Source organism: Phyllostomus discolor, chromosome 1 (assembly GCF_004126475.2).
Source record: "Phyllostomus discolor isolate MPI-MPIP mPhyDis1 chromosome 1, mPhyDis1.pri.v3, whole genome shotgun sequence".
NCBI classification, from domain to species: Eukaryota; Metazoa; Chordata; class Mammalia; order Chiroptera; family Phyllostomidae; genus Phyllostomus; species Phyllostomus discolor.
The window spans coordinates 2,717,268-2,739,709 of NC_040903.2; the positions used below are offsets into that span (position 1 = coordinate 2,717,268).

A 22,442-nucleotide genomic window follows, 5' to 3' on the forward strand; every position below is an offset into this window, starting at 1 on the left:
TTGTTCTGAGGGCTCGGAGAAAAGCTGGAGAAAGCAGCTGGAAGGGTTCATGAGTCAAAACGACTTCACGAGGTTGCCAAGCTTGCCGGCCCCCCAAAAACCCGACCGTCAAGGCGGCGGCGCCCTCTGAGCCTGAGACGGCCTCTCCGGAGGCCCGGGGGTCGCAGGCAGGCACCAGCAGGGGCCCGAGGAGGGCAGAGGTCTTCCCCGGGAAGGTGGGAAGGCAGACAGAGCGATCCGGCCCCTCCGCACGCGGGGACTGTGGAGGAGCGCGCCGTGACAGCACGGGCCTAGCCACAGGTGCCTGCGGAGGGCGGACCGCGTGGCCTGGAGACGCCCGCTGACCACAAAGACTCGACACCTGTCGCCGTCTCCCTCAGCCCCAAGATCGCCTCCCCGGCGCCCGCTCAGGGGAGCAGGCCCGCGCGCACGCGCCACCTGCCGGGGGCCGCCCTCACCTTGCTTGCTCTGCAGGTCCTTCAGCCGGGAGCACAGCTCCTCCACCAAGGTCTCGATCCCGGAGCTCTGCGGGGAACGGAACACGGGGGCTCACCGCCAGGCACGCGCAGGGTCTGCCTGTGTGTGCTCTTGCTTTCACATAGAAGTTCTACAAATAAACTAATTTTCCACGTTCCAAAGAAACCCATGATCGATATTTAAATGAAAACAAGTTTGAAAATCACACATGTGTAGATCCAGTTTAGTATGCATACTTGGCCATTTTGATGAAGCACATTCCCCGGCACTTACCCAAACTATGGCTTCCGTCCTCCTGGGGGCACAGCGCCTTCCGCTGGGTCAGCCCGAGTCCCAGGTGCCCATCGTGTGACCAAAAGTCACCCTCTCTTTACTCACCACCGTGCCCGCAAGCCCTGGCACCGAACCCCACAAAGAGAAAAACCGCAGGAAGCCCCTCCGGGCTGTCAGGGAGCCCGAGCCCGGCGAGGACGCGGTGGTTCTCCTTCTGGGGCAAGCACTCGGGAGTGGGCGAGGGGCAGGGCGCTACGGCCGGCCCAGTGCCCCTGTGAGGGGCGCAGGTGGGGCGCAGCCGGGGCAGCTGGCCTCTAGGCAGAAATGGGGTTCAGCCAAGGGAGAGTGCAGGGAAGCCCCTGAAACTGGGAGGGTGGGAATAAGGGCCCACCTTCAAAGAAAAATGAATGTTGGAAACAGGCACAAATGATCCTTTACTTATGCAGACTTTTAAACTTTAAAAACTCTCCATTTCTCACAAAAGAAATCTTTTACAATGTACCAGAGAAAGTCAACGTGACTTGGAGCAACCTTGTGCTGTCCAGGGGCCTCAGAGCATTCACAGGGGCCGAGTCCCTCTGGGTGGGCACCGCCGCGACAGGTGCCCGGACTCGGCCCGGCCTCCCCCTCCGGGGCCGGAGGGGCTAAAAATAGGACTCCACCCCGCTCGCTGCGCTCAGGATGACTCAGCACGGGCGCTGCAGATGCCCCACGCAAGTGCCCGCCCGGAACCCGGCTGGGCAGCGAGAAACAGACCGCAGTGAAAAGGGTTAAGTGTACATGGCGACAGTCACGTCCTAGCCACACCGAATCGCAGCCCCTCCCAGGGACACAGGACGGGGGAGACGGGGAGAGGGGCCCAGAGAGAACGGCCGCTCCTTCCAGGACACTCCTAAACACCGAGGCAGCTGTTAGTCACGAACACGGCTCTGACCACAGAATTCCGTGGGAGAGACTCGGCTTACCATAGCGTTCAAGGAGGGGCGAGGACGGCCGTTTCATTCCACTTCCTGCAGACCGTGAACCCAACACCAGTGTCAGCTGACCCGCCGCTGCCGCGTGTGCTCCGCGCACGGCCCATGTCACCGAGTTCCTGAAGCCCGTGCCAGCGCACGGCACCGGCCCGGGGACCGCGTCCTCCCTTCCTCCCTGCCTCGGGACCACGGCAGCCAGCCACGTCACGGTCCACGCGGCACAACCGCCGCGCAGCCCACGGACTAGGGAGTCTTTTTGTGCTCTGCCTTGGAAGTCACCACCCCCAACTGCAAAACTCACTTGTCCTGGGCACTAATACAGCTTAAAAGTAGATATATTTGCTCTCATATATAAATGGCAAAGAAAGAACAAACTTCTTAACTTTGTACATAAAAGCAAGCCCCACCCACCAGGTGGGTGCTTGCTTCCGTCTTCTTCCCTCGCCTTCCGCAGCACCTGCGTGTGCGTGTGTGTGTGTGTATTTATTTATATGTTTTTGATCGCTGAACCCTTGGGCTATCGTGAGAACAGCCAAGTGAGAAGCACCGAGGGCCATCGGACACAGCCAACGGACTCTACCCTCTTGCGGCAGCACTCCGAATCCTCAATTTGCATCTTAACATAGAAAATAAACTACACCCATGCTTTAGGGAGAACATGCTGTAGATGGAAAACATGCAAACGCTCTCCCACTTAACTCCGGAGCTGCCTTTTCCAACGACAGCAAGGGCAGCACCCAGTGACCCCCACAGTGAATGGACGCTGGGAAGCCCCGCACAGCAGAGGAGCCTCTCAACGTCCGGGGACAGCACCCCAAGTCTGTGCCTGGGGAGGTCACGCGGCGAGCGGCAAGTCCAGGACACGCTCAGCGAGCAGCCTTCCAACCAGCCGTCACGCAGGGGCTCACTCGCTCGGTCGACAAGCAGTCGGGCGCACCCCCGCGTGTGAGGCGGGACACGGGAGACGAGGTCCCTGCCCTCCCAGCACCCACGCTCGAGGGGCTCTTGCCTCTCAGAGGAAATGGCCGAGTGGGGTGTGCCTGGATCTGGGGGCCCACGGGCCTGGCTCTGAATCCGTGCTCTGCCATAGACTCACCAGGCGGTGAGGGCAAGTGCATGTCCCGTCTTTAGGGCGAGACGGGCCTGTGCCTCGCAGCTGACCGCAGGCCTCACCCCTCCCTATCGCTAACTCATCGCGCCCCCTGCTCGGCCCCAGAGACCCGTGAGTGTGCACGCTCTGGGTAAGACAGACACACCAGCACGTGACCTCTTCGTTAACCTCTCCCCGCACACAACCCAGCCCCATCAACCCCCGATGTGTATCCAGCCGCCTTTTGAAAATCTCCACTTAGCTCCTTCTTAGCCTCTCATGTTTAAATCTTATTCACACCCCCCACCCCCAAATCGGTGCTCCTTCCCTCGCTGCCTTTTCCTCAGGAAGTGAAAACTCCATCCTTACAGTTGCTCAGGCCAAACGCCTTGGCTGACTTCTCGACCCCTCCGTTTTGCCCACCCCACACCCAGTGCCGCTGGCCCCACCGGACACAAGGGCAGACTCCCCCAGTCCTCGGCGGCACCGCCTCCTAGACTGCTGGGCCAGCTTCCTCGCCCCTCCCCCGGCCTCCTCTGCTCCCGCACGGCCAGTCCCGGCTAGCCTCACTAGCAGCCTGCAGCGCCCTGCCACTCGCACTGCCCTCTGCTCCCAACTCTCCGACCTCCACGGCTCCTGGGAGGAAGAGCCACAGGGCCCCCTGAATGGCCCAGCTGCGCCTGTGCGGGGGGGGGGGGGGGGGGGGGGGGGGGGCGGTTGGCTTCCCTGGGCGGGCGGGGCTGGCTGTGACTGCAGGGACCGGCACTGTCAGCCTTAGTGGCCGCTGGCGGCTCAGGGCCTGGCCTGTAGAGGGAGCTCCGTGCACACGGCGCACCAACAGGCACGGCGTCGGGTGAGGGACACCTACCAATGTTCTGAGGCTCTCAGTGTATCCAGAGGAACTGTGACCTGAATTCCAAGACCGGTACGCAGAGAAACAACGAATGTATGTGGCCACAGCTAGCCTTGGAAGCCCACAGCCAGGAAATACTTGACACGGGTTTTGCGGAGACAACTCTGCGCAGCACACAAGCGACACGCTACACGTGCGAAATGCTAGGACCAGTAAGCGTGCTCACACTGGCCTCGGGCCACTTTGCTGCCATTCTGCGGGCCCAGCCGGCCGTGAGGACAGGAGCCACTGCGGCGAGCCTCCTACGGCTCTTTTTACAACCACGGATCCGGGCAGCTGCCCTGCTGGCGGCAGCGCTGTTGCTCTCAAAACCAGCCTCGCTGTGTCCTGGCTGGTGGGGCTCCGTGGACTGAGCACCACCCCACAAAGCAAAGGGTCGCCGGTTTGATTCCTAGTCAGCGCACATGCCCGGATTGCGGGCCAGGTCCCCAGCAGGGGGTGCACAAGAGGCAACCGCACACGGATGTTTCTCTCCTTCTCTTCCTCCCTCCCTTCCCTTCTAAAACCAAATAAATAAAATCTTAAAAAACAAAAACGAAAACCCAGCTTCACTGAGAGAAGACATCACTGCGCTCTATCTTCACCCGCTTCCCAGGCAGGGCCGCACCGAGCTGCTGGTCCTCTCACCACCCCCACGGTGGGGGGGAGGGGAGCCCTGGTTCTGATGCCGTCGGACACAGCACAGTAGCAACAGAACAAAGACAAACATTACAGAAAGCTCTAACTCTGGGGACAGAGAAAAGAGAATCGAGTAACCTTGAGAATTCTAAAACAAAAAACAGTTGGCACAATTCAACATTCTGTTTTATGTTTTACGTTTAAAAGGGAGAATGAGCCCCGGCCAGTGTGGCTCAGTGGGCTGAGTGCTGGCCTGTGACCTAAAGGGTCACCGGTTTGATTCCCAGTCAGGGCACACGCGTGGGTTGTGGGCCAGGTCCCCAGTTGGGGCATGTGAGAGACAGCCACACACTGATGTTTCTCTCCCTTTCTTCTTCCCTTCCTCTTTCTCTAAAAATACATACACAAAATCTTTTTCTTAAAAAAGGGAGAACCAGAAGTCCGGATGTATTTCACAATCCCTCGCGTGTACGGTGTCCACCGGAAACAGAGACAGAGCAGGCAGCTCCGGGAAGCCTCACCTAATGAGCGGGCCCAGCTGGGGCGGGACTGGGCCACAGCACCGTGCCTCTGCCCAGGCCTCGCTCCTCACCACCGCCCACACAAATGCGACACGCGGTGGAAAACAGACCCCAGGGAACTGTGTGTGGCCGCACATGCCGACCGAGGGCGTCAGCGAAGGCGGTGCCCATCGAGGCCGCGCTCTCCGGAGGAATGAGCTTCAGCTGATCGCAGGTCTTCATCACAGGTGATGGAGTCTTAACCAATGTGCTAAAACGAAATCTTGGCACAACCGTTTCCATGCCATGCTGGCAACGTTTCTGCTGAGCCGAGGGGGTCCAGAGCTGTGCTGTCGGGGGGGCGTGACCTCCTGCCAGGGCCACGCGGGGGCCGAGGGTCACATACAGGGACGCAGCAGCGGAGCGGGGGGAGGGCGCCGTTCCTGTGCGGCCCGGAGGCAGCGAAGGGCCCGCCGACCAGGGAGCCTGCAGCAGAAACCGGCAGCACTGAGGCTGGAAGTGTCGCGCACGCGTGTGCACACACGTGACGGGGACAGAGGTCAGCTCAGGTGTAACGCCTACCATCAGCTCCGCCTGCCCCGCCCAGTCCGCTGTCTTGTACTTAGGCCGTGGGCATTTTAATCGATTAGACGGTGAACTTGTTCGTGGCTTTGAACTTGGATCATTTGACTGTGTAGACTCGGCCCCTGGCCTTGGTGGGACAGCTGACAGAACCATGAACAGGACAGTCCCGGGGACTCAGGACACGGACAACACACCCACACGCAGACATCCACTGTGGCCAAGGTGTCTGCAGCGCAGCTCCTGCGTGGGGCCTCTCCGCTTCCTTCTGCTCATGGAAGCTCCGGGCGGGCTCCCGAGAGAGAGCCCGGGACACCCGGCGAGCCCGAGGCGCGCGCCCAACCGGCAGCCGCTCCTCCTCGCTCCAGGCCGTAACCGTAACCAAAGAGGCCCGCGTCGAGCTCTTTCCACTGGAGCCGGAGAACCAGGGGAGCGGGCCGGGAGGCACGCAGCAGCAGGCCCGAGGGCTCCCTGCTCCTTCCTTCATCCCCCAACCACCCGCCGGGCTCCCAGTGCGCACACACCGGCACGGTGACCTCCTCAGCGGGCTCCAGTGACATGTGAGAAACAACCACTACTAAGAGAAAACAATGGAACTTTCCTTCTATAAAATGAGAAGGAAATAATAAGCTAGGACAAACACACTTCATTGGGTTTGAAAACAGAAATCCCACCTTGATGGGCAGGCAAAGGAAAGCTTTTCCCTGCAGCAACCACAGGCCAGGACGGTGGCTGGGGACAGGAAGAACCACAGACCGTCCCCAGCCACCGCCCTGGCCGTGCGCCATGTGCGCCTCCTGACAAAGTCCCCGGGCACACGGGGCGACGGGGCACTTGCACAGCGGCTGGGGCTGGCGGGGCTGGCGGCAGGTCCGACACGCCGCACTCTCTCCCAGGGTCCACGCCGGCCCAGTTCTCCCTCCGCTTCTCCCAGAGTCAGAGGCCAGAGCCGACTTCTCCGCGCCTGGGGTCCAGGGCAGAAACCGGATCCCTTCCCGGTGGAAACTCCCTGCTCCTGTTTTCCTCCAGCCGTGACTCAGCAGCTCCTTTGGATCTGCTCACAGAATTTACCTGAGCCAACCTCTCCCTTTTAAAAACCACCTGCACTCTGAATTCCTCTGGAAGCCCAAACGACTTGACCAATCGACTCCCCTCAACGCCACACAGGAGACATTCTCGGGTAGCGTCTGACCGCACCCTTCCCTCGGGGAACCGCTCACAGCCCCGGCTGCACGGCGGCCTCCAGGCCCCTCCGTGCCCTCCCTGCGCTGCTCAGGCCAGGGGGCTTCCTGCCCGAGCCCGGTTTTCCCAACTGCACGGGGACGGGCGCCTGCCTTCAGCGGTCACGCCGGGCGGGACGGGGCAGCACAGTGCTTTCTCCGCCGCCTGTGTGCGGGGGCCGGACAGCTGGACTTGAGTGGCGGGGGCGCCACCCCGAGCAGAGAGAGGTGCCGAGGGGGGGCTGTGGGCCGCCTCCGCGCTGTCCAGGCCGCTCGGGGCCCGGCGCGGTGCCGGCCTGGGTTCCAGTGAGACGTCCCCAGCCCGTCCACGGAGGAGCCCCATCTTCCCTTAAACTGTGCGAAGTGTGTTCCTGCTCTTTACCCTCTCATGGTGCCTGTAACAAAACAGCCCCATGAGCGGTAACCTCCATTTCCTAGCTCACAGTCTACGCAGCAGCAGCAGCGCCAGGAACTCAGAAGCGACAAAACCGAAGGGGTGGGCGAGAGGAGGCCAGCGGGGGGGGGGGGGCAAGGGGGAGCGCCTCACAGGAGAGCCCGGCTCCGCTGCAGAGGCGTGTGTGGCGGGCACCCCTTCTGCCAGGCGCTGGGGGAGGGGCAGGGAGAGACGGGCAGCTCGCAGCCCCGGCCCCCGAGGAGCAGTCCCACGGGGGAGGCAACGGTGGGCACTGCGTTTTTGGGGGGAACGCTGGCGGTGCCCAGGCCAGTCCCGGCCGAGTGCTCTCCCGGGCTGCTCTGCCCAGGACTGCCCGGGACGAGAGCACACGGCCGGGACGCCCTGGGGGAGCCTGCATGGGCCCGGGTGCTGGGGGCAGCCAGCAGGACAGCTTCGGGGTCTTCAAGTGTACCCTGCCGGTGGGCCCCACCGCAGACCGTCAGCTGCCCGCGTTCCGGGCAAAGTTTCTGGAGGGGGGGACCCTCTCTGGACACCCTGTGGGAGCCCTCTCAATTTAACGTGGCATTACGGAGGCGCTGAGATGATGCTATGTCAAGCAGAATGATAAAAGCAAAAGAATTTTCTAAGTATTAGTTATGATATCAGAGACTACAATCTATAGTGAGTAATAAAATAATTCACAGTACTCACTTAAATGATTATATCCTAAAACTATTCTGTCATTTCGGGACGCTGAAGGACATGAGAAGTATTTCATGTGAAAAGTTAAAATGTGAGAACAGCTATCCTACTCCTGGGGATACGTCCCAGAGAAATGATACGGGCCGTGGAGAAAAGCCACGCGTGAAAAGCAACCACAATGGAAAATCAAGAGTGAGCGAAACACCCAGTAATAAGGGGTATATTACAGTGCTGTTGGAGTGTCATTTGCTGAAATATAACTTGTCTCTAAAAAGAATAAAGATGATATAGTAACAAGATGAAATACATATTAAATAGGAAAAAAGGAGATGAAATTTTGCATGTACTCTAATTACAATACATATAAAATATTACATGAAACTATATTTATGTATATAAAATACCATTAAAAAAGCGATGTTTATGTTAAAATGGGAAGGTAATAAGTAGTTAATTTTTCTAAGTTTTTTTGTCAAAATGTTACATTTGTAAGCTTTTTTTTAATAGATTTTATTTATTTATTTTGAGAGAGGGGTGAAGGGAGGGAGAGAGAGAAGACAGAAGCATCCATGTGTGGTTGCCTCTCTCACACCCCCCACTGGGGGCCTGGCCCACAACCCAGGCACGTGCCCGGACTGGGAACTGAACCGGCGACCCTTCGGTTCACAGGCCGGCGCTCAATCCACTGAGCCACACCAGCCGGGGCATATATTTGTAAACTTTTCTCCACCTTGTTCTCTCTTAAGTGCGAGAAATAAAACGCCAACTTACCTCGTCAGAAGCAGATCGGAGACACTGCACAGCGGCCTGTTTCTTCATTTCCTCCAGAGTCAGGTCCGAGCACTTTTTCTTGCTCTTCCCCCACTTCTTGTAAGCTCCTTTCTCCCAGCCCAGGAAGATGTCATTCTCCTGAAATAAGATTGGAGAGGTTTCCACGACCGAGCGTGAACAGCAGGCTGCAAACACCACTATTTTCCACAGACTTACACGCACACGCCTCAGCAAACACACCGACTCGGGAAACGGCCCACGCCGGTGGACCGGGGCAGCGCTTCGGGGTGCCCAGCCAGCTGGCGTCTCCCACCGAACCTGCCGCTTCTCTGCGGGCTCAGTGAGCCTGGCCCACCCGCGCCTCCAGCAAACCCTCACACACAGCTCGGACACGGGCGCAGACACGGGCGCGGACACCCCAGCGTGGGTCCAAAACTACACTCACGACCGAACGACCTTCCTCTTTCCCGCCCAGGACTTCGCAACTAAACGGTTAAATTTCTATCCTTATATCCTGTAGACTAAAAAAAGAAAAAGATATACAATTTTTCTGTTAGTATTTAAAGTTTACTTTTCCCTTGATTCTATATGCCCACTCTAAAAGCCTGAAGAAAATCCGAGAGGTGGGAAGGAGCAAGGCCAGCGTGGCCCGTGGCGACAGAGCGAGCGCTCTGCCTCCCGGGTCACCTCCCTGCGCTCCACGCGCCCCGCGGGGCCGCGCCGCGTGCGCACACGCCACACTGGGCTCAGCTCACCGTGCCGGGCTCCAGCCTGCTGTCACTGCGGAGTCTTGGGCTGCATAACTTTCCATGACCTTACAGTTACTTAACCGTTTCCCTAGACTGGGACTTGCTCAATTCCATATATTTAATCGTGTTACTACTTTGTTTTGTCGTTTAAAAAGCCTTTACCTGACAGATTATGGCTGAAACCAGTGGACAGGCAGTAAGAAAAAAATTAGAGAGACAGACAAGGGCAAAACGAAGGAACCTTCTTCAAAGGGCCTTGGCCTCCAGTGGGCCCTCGGGAAGTAGACACCAACAAGGGAGGTAAAGAGAAAAAGCACGACAATTCATCCAAAAGATTTTCAAGATCAAATCACATACCACCCATAACCCAGTTTTTCCTTTCATCCGACACGTAGAAACCGCTTTCACGTGACCGGACGAGAGTGCAGGGGCCCGGCCCCTCCCACGGTCACCGTGACCGGCGCACCCGTCGCTCCCTTCCTCGGCACGCCTGCCCGTGTCCTGAGCCCGGGACACCTGCCCGTGTCCTGAGCCCGGGACACCTGTGTGCTGGCCGGGCGGTGTCAGCACCACTTTCCGAGGGGCAACGGGCCCGGTGGCCAAGCGAGAGCCATCCGTGTGTTCCCCTTCCCTGGCGTGTGCAGCGGGACCGCCCTGGACCCGCCGTCCCTCACTGATGACATCTTCCGGGACAGCGAGCACCCGTCCTTTGACCGGGACGGAGGGCAGAGGTGCACCGGCGTGGACGGGGGCGTCTGAAGGCCGAGGAGGGAAGTCACTGTCTGTGCCGCGCACACAGGCGCACGGACAAAGCGGAGGCGCCGTCTGCGCGGCTGTGGAGAACAGCGCTCCTGTCCGTTCCCGCCGCCGGGACCGGCTCTTTCTCTGCACCGGGCACTGCAAACACGGCTCCCGACCGAGGCTGCGTCCGAGCTCAGCACGGCAGCACGCACTCACAGGCCCTAATCAGGTTTTATTGCAAACAAAGGGCTTTCAAGGTTGACGGGACAGTCAGTCCATCTGGGGCGGTCTGACGACACACCCCAAACACCTGAAACGTGCGCGTGCACTCAGGACGGGGAGCCCCCTTCCACGCCCTTCTCGGCCCTCTGGGAGCTGCCCTTTTCGGACCTCTCGCCCATTTCTGAAGCATCTCTATCCTGAACACACACCTCCTGTCGGCTGTATGACCTGCAAAGACTCTCCCCAATCCTGTGGGTTGCCTCTGCCCTTTCTCGACGATGTCCTCTGAAGCACAGAGCTTTGCACTGTGATCAAGTCTAGTTTATTTATGGATGCGTCGTCTTTGGTGGCTTGCGCTTGGGGTCATATCTAGGAAACCACTGCCTAACCCCAGTCACAAAGACTGGCTCCCACATGGTCCCCCAGGCTGTGCAGCTGTAGCTCCGCGCTGGGGTCTACACTGCATTCGAGGCCATTCCGGGTGCGCCGGAAGGAGCGGTCCGGCTTCCTTCCTTTGCGTGTGGCTGCCCTGCCGTCCCAGCGCCTTGTGCTGGGAAGGCTGCTCTTTCCACACCGAAGATAAAAGGTTTCGTTTCTAGGCTCTCGGTGCCACACCGTCTTGATCATTGGACCTCTGTAGTAAGTTCTGAAATTGGGAAGTGTGAGCCCTCCAGCTTTGCTCTTCAAGATTTTTTAAAGCTGTACTGGACCCCTCACATTTCCGCATGAATTTCAGGGTCAGCTTGTCAGTTTCTGCACCAAAGGCCACCAAGATGGCGACAGACCGAGCTGGATCTGTGATGGGCGGGGGGTGGGGGGAGGAGTATTGGCGTCTTAGTTAAATCTTCTTATCACGAACTCGGGGTGTTTCTCCACTTGTTAAGTCTTCTTTGATTTCTCTCAATGACCTTGTATCATTTTAGTGTGCAACTCTTAAACTTCTTTTGTCCGTTCAATTTATTCCTAAGTATTTGAATTCTTTTTGACACTATTGTAAATGGAAATCTCTTAATTGCACGCCTTAGGATTATCTATGTATAAGAATGTGTCATATGTCAGCAGATATTTTTAGCTGGTCCTTTCCAATCTGGATAGCTTTTTTTTCTTACCTAACTGCTCTGATAATGCTGACTTATAATAAGATTTTACTCATTCTATTTCATCTTTGAGAATATCTTAAAAAAAAAAAAAAAGCCACTGCCAAATACTGACACGAACTCCCAGGCATGAGTTTAACTGAACACATTAATTCTTAAAAAGCACTTTTAAAGTTCTGTTGGCGTTTTCTCTTGACACTGCCCTTTGGTCTCTCTGCCGCAGACTCGCCACCCCCAGGGGCGGTCAGGGGCAAGCGTGCCCGCCGGAAGGCTAACCAGGCGCAGGCCCGCCTCTGCGCCCGCCGAGCGGGAAGGGGCCGCCGTGCTGGCGGTGTGCGCGCCAACGCGCAGCCGCTGCAGGTCCGTGTGGAGCGCAGACCCTGCTTTCCGTTCTGACTTTTGACAGAACAAAAACGTGTTAACACCACCTGATGCTGTGACCCAAGGTTAGCTGTTAGGATGACTTTACTACATTATAAATTTCGCATAAATGCTATTTTACCTTATAATTTTGGATTGACTTCATTAAGAAACATGAAGTCTATAGCAAAAGACACACAAAAATAGATGCACTTTTCCGCATTCTGCTCTTTTCACATATTATAGTTGAGAGCTCCTCTGTTCTGTTTTTCCGGCTTCATGTCCTAGGTGAGTGTATCATGACTTATTCGCCAATAGCACTGAACCAGTAATCAGCTCTTAAACGAACACGGTGCTTTTAAAAAGGTTCCAGGTGGTTCTATTTCACTGCTTTCAGTCTCTCGTGCTGCACTGGTTCAAAGCCACGCAGACGCAAACGTGAAACGCTGGCTCGGTGAGCTCAGCAGAATCCACGTGACTTTCAAGGCCGTGACCGTAAGACAGAGCAGGGCTGCTGCACGGACGGAGGACACGGCGCAGGCTCCTCGCCCGAGCGTCTCCCGGACTCTCCCGACACGGCCGGCAGGTGACACGAGGCCGCGGCTTTGACTCACTTTCCCCTGCCGTCTTCTGTCAAAAAGGAACTGGGAGCCGGGGGCAGGGAAAGAACACAACACTGAACCGCGGCTGCTGCCAGTGGCGTCTGCTGCTCGCAGCGCGGCACCCACCGGCCTCCCACACCTTCCGGTGAGAGCGTCCTGAAGAGCCGAATCCACGGTGTGTCTCAACGGACTAACGCCGCTCCGTCTGCGTGCTCTCACCGGCGTAACGCCAATCAGCGTGTTTGTCATTCCTCTGACCCAAAACCGGCTCAGAGAGAGGCACGCGACCAACGAAGGAGGGGAGGGAAAGGGGGACTCTGCTGGGCACGTGGGGAGCACGTCCGTCCCCCCAGACGGAGTGTGAGGAAGACACCCCTCGGGCTCTGTGCCGCTCGCCCTCTACCGGCAGGCGGGCGGGCGGCTGCGGACCCAGCTGACGGGGGGCGGGGAACGAGCCCCGGTCACCGGGAGGCCTCGACCAGAACGGCCGGGCCGGCCCCACCTACTTCTCGACACTTAGTTACACAAGACCCCGCCTGCCCGCCCCCCCAGGCTTACGCAGTTTTGGGCTGCTTGTAAATGACAGAATGAGCTAGAACTTGAGGAGAGAGGCCTCAGTAATAAACCTACTTCTCATTGCTCCAAAGAACTGCAATGTGCCTCCAAACAAACGAGTGGCCCCAATCAAACACGCACAATTTCAGGTTAACTGAGTCCTTTTCTTCCCTACTAGGGCTTCAGCCGACAGCACGTTCCCTCCCTGGCCTCCCGGCCTCCGGTGGCCCAGCCAGCGCCTGCCACTTGCCCGCCGCTGTGTGCTGCTGGGGGAACACAGCGCCGGGCCGAGGCCCGCACCCCGCACAGCGGGTCAGGTTCTCCTCCCTCCCGCTCCAGCCCCTGCTGGCCGCCCACGCTCGGCCCTTCCCGCCCCTGTGCCCACTCCTGCTCCCCTCCCTTCCCGGTGGCTCCAGGGCAGCCTCCTGTCACTCCCATGGCCTGTCACCGCGCACAGGGCCTGTGCCCTACACAGCCGAGGGTGTGACCAAACCCTAACTCAGGGCTGTCTCTCAGGGACCACCCCTCGTCACCTCCGTGTTCCTGGTGCCTGCCACCGCATCTGGCACAGTCATGGACATTCGGGTGGCGAGGAGAAAAGCAAAACTGTGCATTAAATATAATCTTTATATTCAAAATGTGTCTGAATTTCATGGTAAGATTTTACAAAAAAATCACATATTATATGGTGTCCTGGGGAGTCTGTGGACACGAGTCTGTGCGGCCCATCACCGGCACTAGTTCCCACTCAGGATTTATCCTCACGCCCCTCACGTGCACAGTTAACTGACCTCGCTCCCGTGGAGTGAGCGCTGAAACGCGGCACGGGCAGTGAGGCGCCGCGGGAGCCCGGGACGGGCCCGTCTCCGTGGCCGTGACTGCTCGGAGACCTCACTGGTGTGTGAAAGGAAATGCCGCAGGCGCTCGCCGTCCGGGCCGTGAAACCCTACACGAGCGAGCGGGGCGGCCTGCGGGAGAGGGCGCGGAACGGGGGCTGAAAGGGCAGAGGCGTGCAGGGCTCCGCCTCGCGGGCAGTCGGCGCTGCGGTTCTCCCTACGCGACCTGTGGGCGCACACAGGCACCGTCACAGTCCAGCTCCAACTCCGGAACCGCGGGCTCTGAGCTAAAAGATACAATTAGGAGGTTCAAAAGAAACTGCAACAAAGCAGTCATCAAAACAGTGTGGTAATGGCACAAGGACAGGCACCCGGGCCCACGGAACAGAACAGAAAGCCCAGAAACCGGCCCTTGCGGAGGGGGTCAGCTGGTTTCCGACAAGGGCGCCCAGCTGTGCGCCGGGGAAACGGGGAAACGGCAGTGTTTCCGGCACCCGGCGCCGGGGCAGCCGGATGCCCACAGGCAAGAGAAGCAAGCTGGGACTCTACATCAGACCGCACACAAACACCAACCCGAAATGACTCAAAGAGTTATGTGTGAGAGCTAAAATTATAAAACGCTCGGAGGAAACGCAGGGCAAAGCCTCACGGCAGTGGACTCAGCACTGATTTTCCGAATATGACACCAAAGGCACCGGCGACAGAGCAAAAGACAGCCCGAGACTGGGCAGGCTCGATCCCGGGCGGGGCGCGCACGGGAGACAGCCGACCGGGTCTCTCCCTCACACCGAAGTCTCTCTGCCCCTCTCTCCCCTCCCTGCTCCTCTCCCCAACACTGAACACAAAGTACATTACTGTGTTCATTCGGCTGCAGGCCCTGAGGCGTGCCCGCGGCTCGGAAGGGCAGAGCCAGCCCCTCCCGAAACCCTGTCCCTGCGTTCGGTGTTAGTGACGGCGCCCACCGGGGTCCCCCCGTCTCTGTGCCACGATGGAGGAGGAGCTGTCTTGGGCCACACGTTAACCACACAAACACTAACCGAAACTGATGAGCAAAATAAACCGTTTTGAGTAAACTGACGCTTTGGTGTTGGGCCGCACTCACAGCCGTCCTGGACCGAGGGTGGGACGCCACCCCCCCCCCCCCCCCCCCCCGGACACGACAGCAGACACCACCCACGAAACACCCATTTCAGGTGGCATGCAGTGGCCCCCTGCCCAGGTGTCCATGGGGGCAGCCCCCCCACCCCCGTCCCCAGCTGGCCGCACTCTCTGCAGCGCCTCCTGGGGCGCAAGGCTGCGGCCGAGACCGCTCTCCACTCAAGGGCCTCGATGCGCGGCCTCCTCCCTGCAGACACGGCACTGACGTCAGGGACAACGCCGCCGCGGCTGACCTACCAGGCGATACGCAGTGACTTACGGCAAAGCTGTGTGTCTCGGCAAACTCTCAAGTGTGCCGATGTGTGACGCTCGGCACACTGGGATTAATAAGCCGTTGAACATCACCCCTGCACGTAAAACGCACCATTAAACTGTGGACACAGCCGACACAACGATCAGGACGCCCTGTCCTGGACGTGCCGGGCGGCCCTGGTCTAGAGCGCAGAAGCGCCCGTGGAAGAGAGAGGCCGCCCGCGCGCGACCCCGCCTCGAGCTCTCACAGAGCGCCCCCGAGGCACGCACCTGTTCCTGCAGGTCGTAGTCGTAGCTGTCGTGCAGCAGGAGGCTGAGGACGTAGCGGGTGTAAATCATGGCATCGATGCCACACTTCTCCAGCTCCTGGCCCAGCCAGGTCTGCACGGGGCCCAGCGCGTGGAGCAGAGACATGGCGGAGGCGGCGGCGGGGCCCGGGCCAGAGCCCGCGGGGCTTCCGGGGGGCAGGCGGTCCGCGACGACCGCGCAGGGAGGGCGCATGGGTTTAGGTGGCTGGCACCCTCAAAACGCGAGGCATCTTCGGAGCTGCTGTTCTGCTGGTGTCTGGAGGGGATGGTCACTCCAGGGAGAGGGAGAGGAGCCTGGCATCTAGGAGAAGCACTGATGTTTGCTGGCAGTCAGCCGTCTAGACTAGAGTTTCCCTCTTGGAGCATGGCCGGTGCATCAGCATCCCGACAGCGGCGCGCGTGTGGGCGTGACCTTCTGCTCTAGCTTCCCACGGAGGCCGAACGTAAGCCTCCGGCAGAACCTGCAGACACACACGAGAGGGACAAAGGTGTGCGTTATGTACAGATGTCAATTAAGTTACCGATCTCTTGAAAAAACCCCAATGAGCTGTTCTTCTTTACTCCTAAGGTACCTTTGGTACCTTAGAACACCGATTTCTTTTTTCTGTAATCTTTGATATTTTAGGCTAAGTGTCATTTTGAACTTTTTAAAAGTTTAATATTTTTAATTTATTTATTTTTAGAGAGAGGGGAAGGGAAGGAGAAAGAGACAGAGAGAAACATCAACATGTGGTTGCCTCTCATGTGGCCCTACTGGGGACCTGGCCCACAACCCAGGCATGTAGGTTGCTTGACTGGGACCTGAACTAGTGACCCTTTGGTTCATAGCCTGTGCTCAATCTACTGAGCCACACCAGCCAGGGCTAAAAGTTTAATATTTTTTAAAAGAAAGGAAAATGTATATTCTTGAGAGTGTGCCACATTATACTCATGTTTATTAAACCATCTCAAAAGACAGAACTAGTAAAATCCCGTTCACCTGTAAAGCTGAAAGAATTTCTTCGGTAACAAATCGTTAATCATTGTTAAGTACAACAGAAAACAAGCAGCTGAGCAGTGACTGCACTGAAATGCTGGTGACAGAAGGGTCCTTTACATTTTAGGTTTACCATAAATAATCAGGTATTTTGTAGGCTAGAAACTTTGGACTCGCTCACCACTCACTGCACAGGAAGTGGAGTGACATGTGGGCGTGCTGCCGAGCCCCCGCCAGACTGAGCTGTCCCTGCCCCGCCACGCACCCCCCTCCCTCTCTCACGCCTGCGCCGGCTTCGGGACTGCTGGTGACAGACACCGCTCTGTTCGTTCAACGACTTCCCCCAGACTAACATTTTCAACACGTCAAACTAATCGAACAACGGCCTTATTAAATCATGATACTCTTTGTGTTAGAGTTCTGATGAAAATTAATGCCACTAGAAAATGAAAACTAACAAAGTGACAGGTAAACCTCATTGGCTCAGCTTCTGCATGAATTACCAGACAGTAAAAGCACAGTAAAAGCATCAAATCAGAAAGACCGACTTTCCCCCAAAGGTTTAAGACTCAGTTTATTGCGTTTCATATTTAATTACAAAGCAAATTTTACATGAAAAATTTTTTTTAATTTCTATCCATCATCAGACTAGGTTACTAGATTAATTTATCACTAATGTATATAATCTGCTACTTTCTAAAATCTTCTCTATTATACTGTCTTTTCTGAATTGTAAAAACTACATAAAGTAAAAGACTTTCTATCATTCTCATCTGCTGAAATTTTCCAGCTGACTCTGAAAATTAAAACCCTAAGTTCGTTAATGTGTTTGGACCTCACAATGCCAAACAGATCATAGGTTAAAGGATATTCAGCTCTGGGGCCACCACTAGAAGCAAGGTGACAGTGGGTGCTCATTCAGGGGGGACCAACCAAGACGGCGAGGAGACCTGGAGCCGCGGTGGAGGGAACTCGGGGAGAGGCCCTCACGTGGTGGGGCGCACGTGAAGGTCCCGCAGAGGAGAGCCACACACGGGGCGCCTCCAGAGCCTGCCAGGGGTCGCCCGCGCACGCGGGCCCCAGTGAGCAGTGTGGCTGGGATGCTCCCCGCAGCCGGCCTCGACACCCGCCACCAGGCTCAGGGGACACTGCGTGGAAAACAAAGCAGGGCCGTGCCTCAGCAGTAGAGGGTAAAGCCCCAAACTCTGCTCCGATCCTGCCTAACAAATCTTAAAAGCAAGACTCCAAACGACCAAACTGTTTCCAACTAATTTCACCACAGTCACAGAACAAAGCTCAAAACATTTACAGCATCCAAGAAGATAAAATTATCGAACAATGTGTGGCATCCAATCAAAGATGAGCCGGCATGTGCCCTGGCTGGTGTGGCTCCATGGACTGAGGGCTGCCCTGCAAACGAAAGGGTTGCAGGTTTGATTCCCAGTCGGGACACAGGCCTGGGTTGCGGGCCAGGTCCCCAGTAGGGGGCTCACGAGAGGCAACCACACACTGATGTTTCTTTCCCTCTGTCCCTTCTCTAAAAATAAATAAATAAAATCTTAAAAAAAAAAAAAAAAAAAGCCTGCATGCAAAGAAGCAGAGACAGAGGGAGGGGAAATGAAGACAAAAATAAATTAATTAAAACCCAATCAGAACTGACACAAAAGTTACAATCAGCAAAAGCATCAGAGATAGCTTCGTCCGCATCACACTGACTTGGGACCGAGGAGTTTTGTCCTCCTCACTCTGACACCGAGGTAGAGAACGGAAACAGCGACACCAGGCCGGTTCATTTAGACAAACTGGACAGCCCTCTAGCCAGACAGTCCGGGGGGAGAGAGAGAGGACACACCGACAGTGTCAGGAATTGTCGCGATCACTGACCGGCAGTGAGCGTGGAACGCTGCAGATGGCTCCTCAACACACGAGAAAAACATACACAGAGACAACCAGGTCCTGTGAGGAAGTAGGAACACAATGGCCACTCTTTCTAGTGGGGAGCGTCCTGGTCCCCGCCTCCCCCAGAGGCTTTTTATTGGTTTCGTTTGCATAAGAATTCAGGTAAAGCTCATTACTCATTTTCAGGAAGTAAGGATCAAACAATAGGTAACAAGGAAGTCTGAGGGCCTATTTTGAGTCAGGGTCAAAGAGCGGTAAAACTTTAAGGAACAAACTTACTTCTTCCTTGGACCCTGGTCATTCAACTGAGAGCATTCTAAACAAAGCAGGTTTCACAGGATTTTACATGTTCTTTCTTAGGCCTGATCACCGGGGAACCTGCCCTTTCCAGCACAGGGCTGCACCACCCTGTCATTGTTTCAGGCTTAGGTGGAGCAAGGGAAGTAAGGCAGCCAGGAGATAAGGAGATTTTCTCCCAGATGATGAGGACTCAGGCTATGTCAAAGCTGAGGGGCGAGGGTCCATCACCCCCTTTTGCTGTAGCCCCCAAAGTCCTTCCTTGGGGGCCTCCCATGTGATCGTGCCTGTCTTAAGTTGTTCCCCCCTTGGGGAATCTTACCCGTCATTGGCTAACCGACCAAGCACTGGGGACCAGTTATGGATGAAGTAAAAGGAGCAGAAGCAGTGCTCCTGCCAGGGAGATAAGCCTTTGTCTCCTTGCTGGCTTATGGTTCCAAGGTCGCTCCCTCAGCCTTAGCCTTGGCAGGGGTTACAGCTTCTGATACCAGGCAGGGCGGTTCCCAACACCGAATGAGACAGACAGGCGGGGCGGGGGGGGGGGGGGGGGACACACACACCGGCAGCGATGGGAGAGAGAGAGGCGGGGGCGCAGTGGCTGGTACGGCACAAGAAGGAAAACAAGGGGGTGTTAGAAAACCTTCCCACCAATAAACTAAACGACCGGGTGAAACGGACCGATTCCCTGAAAACACCAAGGGCCGATGTACCCTCAAAAAGAAACAGACTGAACAGCCCTGCATCTATGAAAAGGAACTGAATTCATAGTCCAAAACTTTTCCACAAAGAAATTTCTAGGCAAAAATGGCTTCAAAGTTGAATTCTACCAAATACTGTATTTAAGGAAAAGATAATGCCAATGCTATACAGACCCTTCCAAAAAACTCGAGGGAGAACATTTGCCACATCTTGGCACGAGGCCAGCAGTGTCCCGACACCAACCCCAGACGAGGGAACTGCAGAGCGATGGCCCTCCAGAACACACGGGTAAACTCCTAAACGAACTTGGGGAACGAACCCGACCACACACATCACGCCCAGGGGGTTTGGGGGTGCGGGAAGCGCGCTCTAGCTGAAATCTGCGTACTCGCCGTTGCCATGGGGCCTCTAAAACACTCATTTTACTGCAAACCAGCTTAGGGTAAGGCTTTCTTCATTATTTAAATGCACAAAAATTCACACCGCAACAGACTTGGTTCACTGTGAATACTAATAATAGAAATAATGCTTTAGCTTTGTTATTATGTTTACTTTTTAGAGCATGGTATCAATCCACCACAGGATTTTCTCCGCTGTCATTAAGAAGTTTCTCATTTCGTAGGAAGAATTCAAGAAGCAGGTGAGAAAAAAACGGGCGAACAAACGCAAACTAAACAACGCACGTGAACTGCCACGACCTCCCCAGAAAGCCGGTTGAACACTCACGTGTGCCATCGTCCCCAACAGAGCTCCTCCTCCACCTCGGCCAGTGGCCGGCCCAGACAATTCTTAAAGAGCTGGCCACACCCCCGGAGCTGGCGGCGACGACAACTCGTTCCCCCTCCCCCCGCAGTGCAGACGGCAGAGGACCAGGGGAGGAGAGCGAGGACCGGTGAGTCAGGCGGTCCAGGCTCCTCCACGGCCGCCGGTGCGGACCTCTCCGTGGGCCCCGGTAACAGGGCCTGAGGGAGAGGCCCCGCCGTCACCTGGAGCTGGAGAGTGGCCATCCTCTTCACTCTGACCCTCCCACTGTTAGCAGATGACCCGGGAACAGAAAACTGGGCCCTGGCTGGTGTGGCCCATGGGGCTGGGTGTCCTCCCACAAACTCAAGGGTCAAGGGTTCAATTCTGGTAGGGGCACACGCCTGGGTTGTGGGCCAGGTCCTCGGTTGGGGGTGCCTGAGAGGAAACCTATCGGTGTTTCTGTCCCCCTCTTTCTCCCTCCCTTCCCCCCTCTCTAAAAAAGCTCAAATAATAACAACAACAACAACATCTTTAAAAAGAAAGAGGAAGGAACGAAGGGCGGGAGGGGGGAGGGAGGACAGTTGGGTCATAACTAAGCTTCCTCTCAGTTACCAGCGAGCCTTTGATAGAGGGCCAAACATTTGACAAATGAGAGGTTCTTTATTTCTAGTTCTGAACTAAAAGGAAGAGACTCCTCGATATGTTGGCTCACAATTATCTGTTTAATTAAAACGTATTCCAAGTGCAATCCATCACATGGCCAAAACGGGGCGAGCACGGGAAAAACCCAGGTAACATCTGCCTGGCCGAGTTCAAGAGCATAGTGGGCAAACACCCAAACTTCAAATGCTGTCTATTCCTCTTTATATTGATTCTGCATGTGAAATGCAGTCTGAAGGGGAGCGAGCCAGGTGCAGGGCGGCTCGTCCGACCGGCAGAACGCCCAGGTGTTTGCAGTCGGCCCGGGTTCTGCTGCTCGGTTGCTGGGTTTCGCGTCCCAGCCTCTAGGGGTCGCTGTCCTCATCGGCACAATAAAATGGTAAGCTTTAGCCCCCCTTACCGCTCTCAGCCGCTCACAGGGCTGCTGCAGCGGGGAATGAGAAGCGCGACTGCGTATTTCGTGGCTGTTGCATTTCACAAAATGGTATCCAAATGGAACATAGTATTAGAAACTACCCTCCCCAATTGTTGGGTATTTGTTTAATCTTGCAGCTTCCTTCACTAGTATGATTATGTGAAGAACAGTAATTATGCAAATTATACTGGCTTTTATGGAAAAAATCTCCTTACTATCCTTTTTTAAAAAACTAAAATTGCCTTCATTTACACTGATCCCCTCCTCGTCCCCTCGCACGGTAAGAAACGTCTCACTTCCCCACTGCGGAGTCCAACGCGGCGCTGCAGAGCAGCCGAAGGGCTACGCGCAGAGGGTCCGGCTGTGGGGCGCGCCCTCCGCGGTCGGTCTGCGCGTGCGCACGCCGGCAGCGCCCTCTCGGCTCGCGGACGCCCCACCACCCACCCGGCTCCGTGAGTGGCGCCCACCCTGCGCCCGCCCCCGCGACAGGGGCCGGTCTCTCTCCCTCCGGCTTCCTTTCTCTCTGAACCCAGAGACCCCCGGCTCTGCTTTCTCGCGCCCCTTCGCCTGCCGCCCACGGATCCCGGGGAACCGCTCCCGTCTCCTCCTGAGTCTCGTGGAGAAAACAAGCTGCGGAACTGCCCTTCTCCGGGGCATCTTCTCAGACCATTGAGATTTCGGTTCCTGGCGACTGTCACCATTTCGGCTCAAATAAGCTCTTTCTTGGAAGACTCTTCTTAGGCGGGATGTCGGCGCCGCTTATGGGGGGGCGAGGAAAGAGGGATAAAAAGCCATTCGGTCAGCGGTGGGGGGATGGGTGCGGCCTACGTCCTCTTGCACCAGACGGCAGAACAGCTGCCAACGAAATCCAAACGTCAAAACAGAAGGTTTTTTAGTGAAATCCTAAAAGACGTTGGAAAGGTGATGAAACAACTAAATTTTAGAAGTTTTAAAACTTCATTTGGAAGAAACTGAAACTGATCTTCACTCTAGGAAATGTAATTTCAGGACTTGCGGCCAAGATGGAGGCGCAGGTAGACACACTGTGCCTCCTCGCACAACCAAAAGGACAACAAATTTAAAAACAAAAAACCACCAGAGCTGACAGAAAATCAAACTGTATGCAAGAACGACAACCGAGGAGTTAGAGAAGAAACATTCATCCAGACGGGTAGGAGGGGCGGAGATGGGCAGCCAGGCAGACTGGACTCGCTGTGGGGGGAGGCTGGAGGACCAGGGGAGGTGAGGCTGCAGCCGGCAGAGCGGGCGGTCCCACATTCACCTGCAGCTAAACCGGGAGGAACAACTAGGGAGCGAGACAAACCTGCAACCCAGGATCCCAGTGCGGGGCAACCAAG

General features: G+C 56.4%; 1 protein-coding gene across 4 annotated transcripts in view; it reads right to left on the reverse strand.

The window, feature by feature from the left end:
- KIAA0232 (KIAA0232 ortholog) overlaps window positions 1–22,442 on the reverse strand; it is a 63,193-nt gene that overhangs the window by 19,636 nt on the left and 21,115 nt on the right. For all 4 annotated transcript variants that reach the window (XM_028507503.2, XM_036018541.1, XM_036018555.1 and 1 more), the window contains exons 2-4: window positions 15,357–15,855; window positions 8,515–8,652; window positions 459–525 (exon numbers count right to left, since the gene is read on the reverse strand). In XM_028507503.2, coding sequence (XP_028363304.1) covers window positions 459–525; window positions 8,515–8,652; window positions 15,357–15,587 — 436 coding nt within the window. In that variant the 5' untranslated portion in view covers window positions 15,588–15,855. The remainder of the gene's footprint in view (window positions 1–458; window positions 526–8,514; window positions 8,653–15,356; window positions 15,856–22,442) is intronic.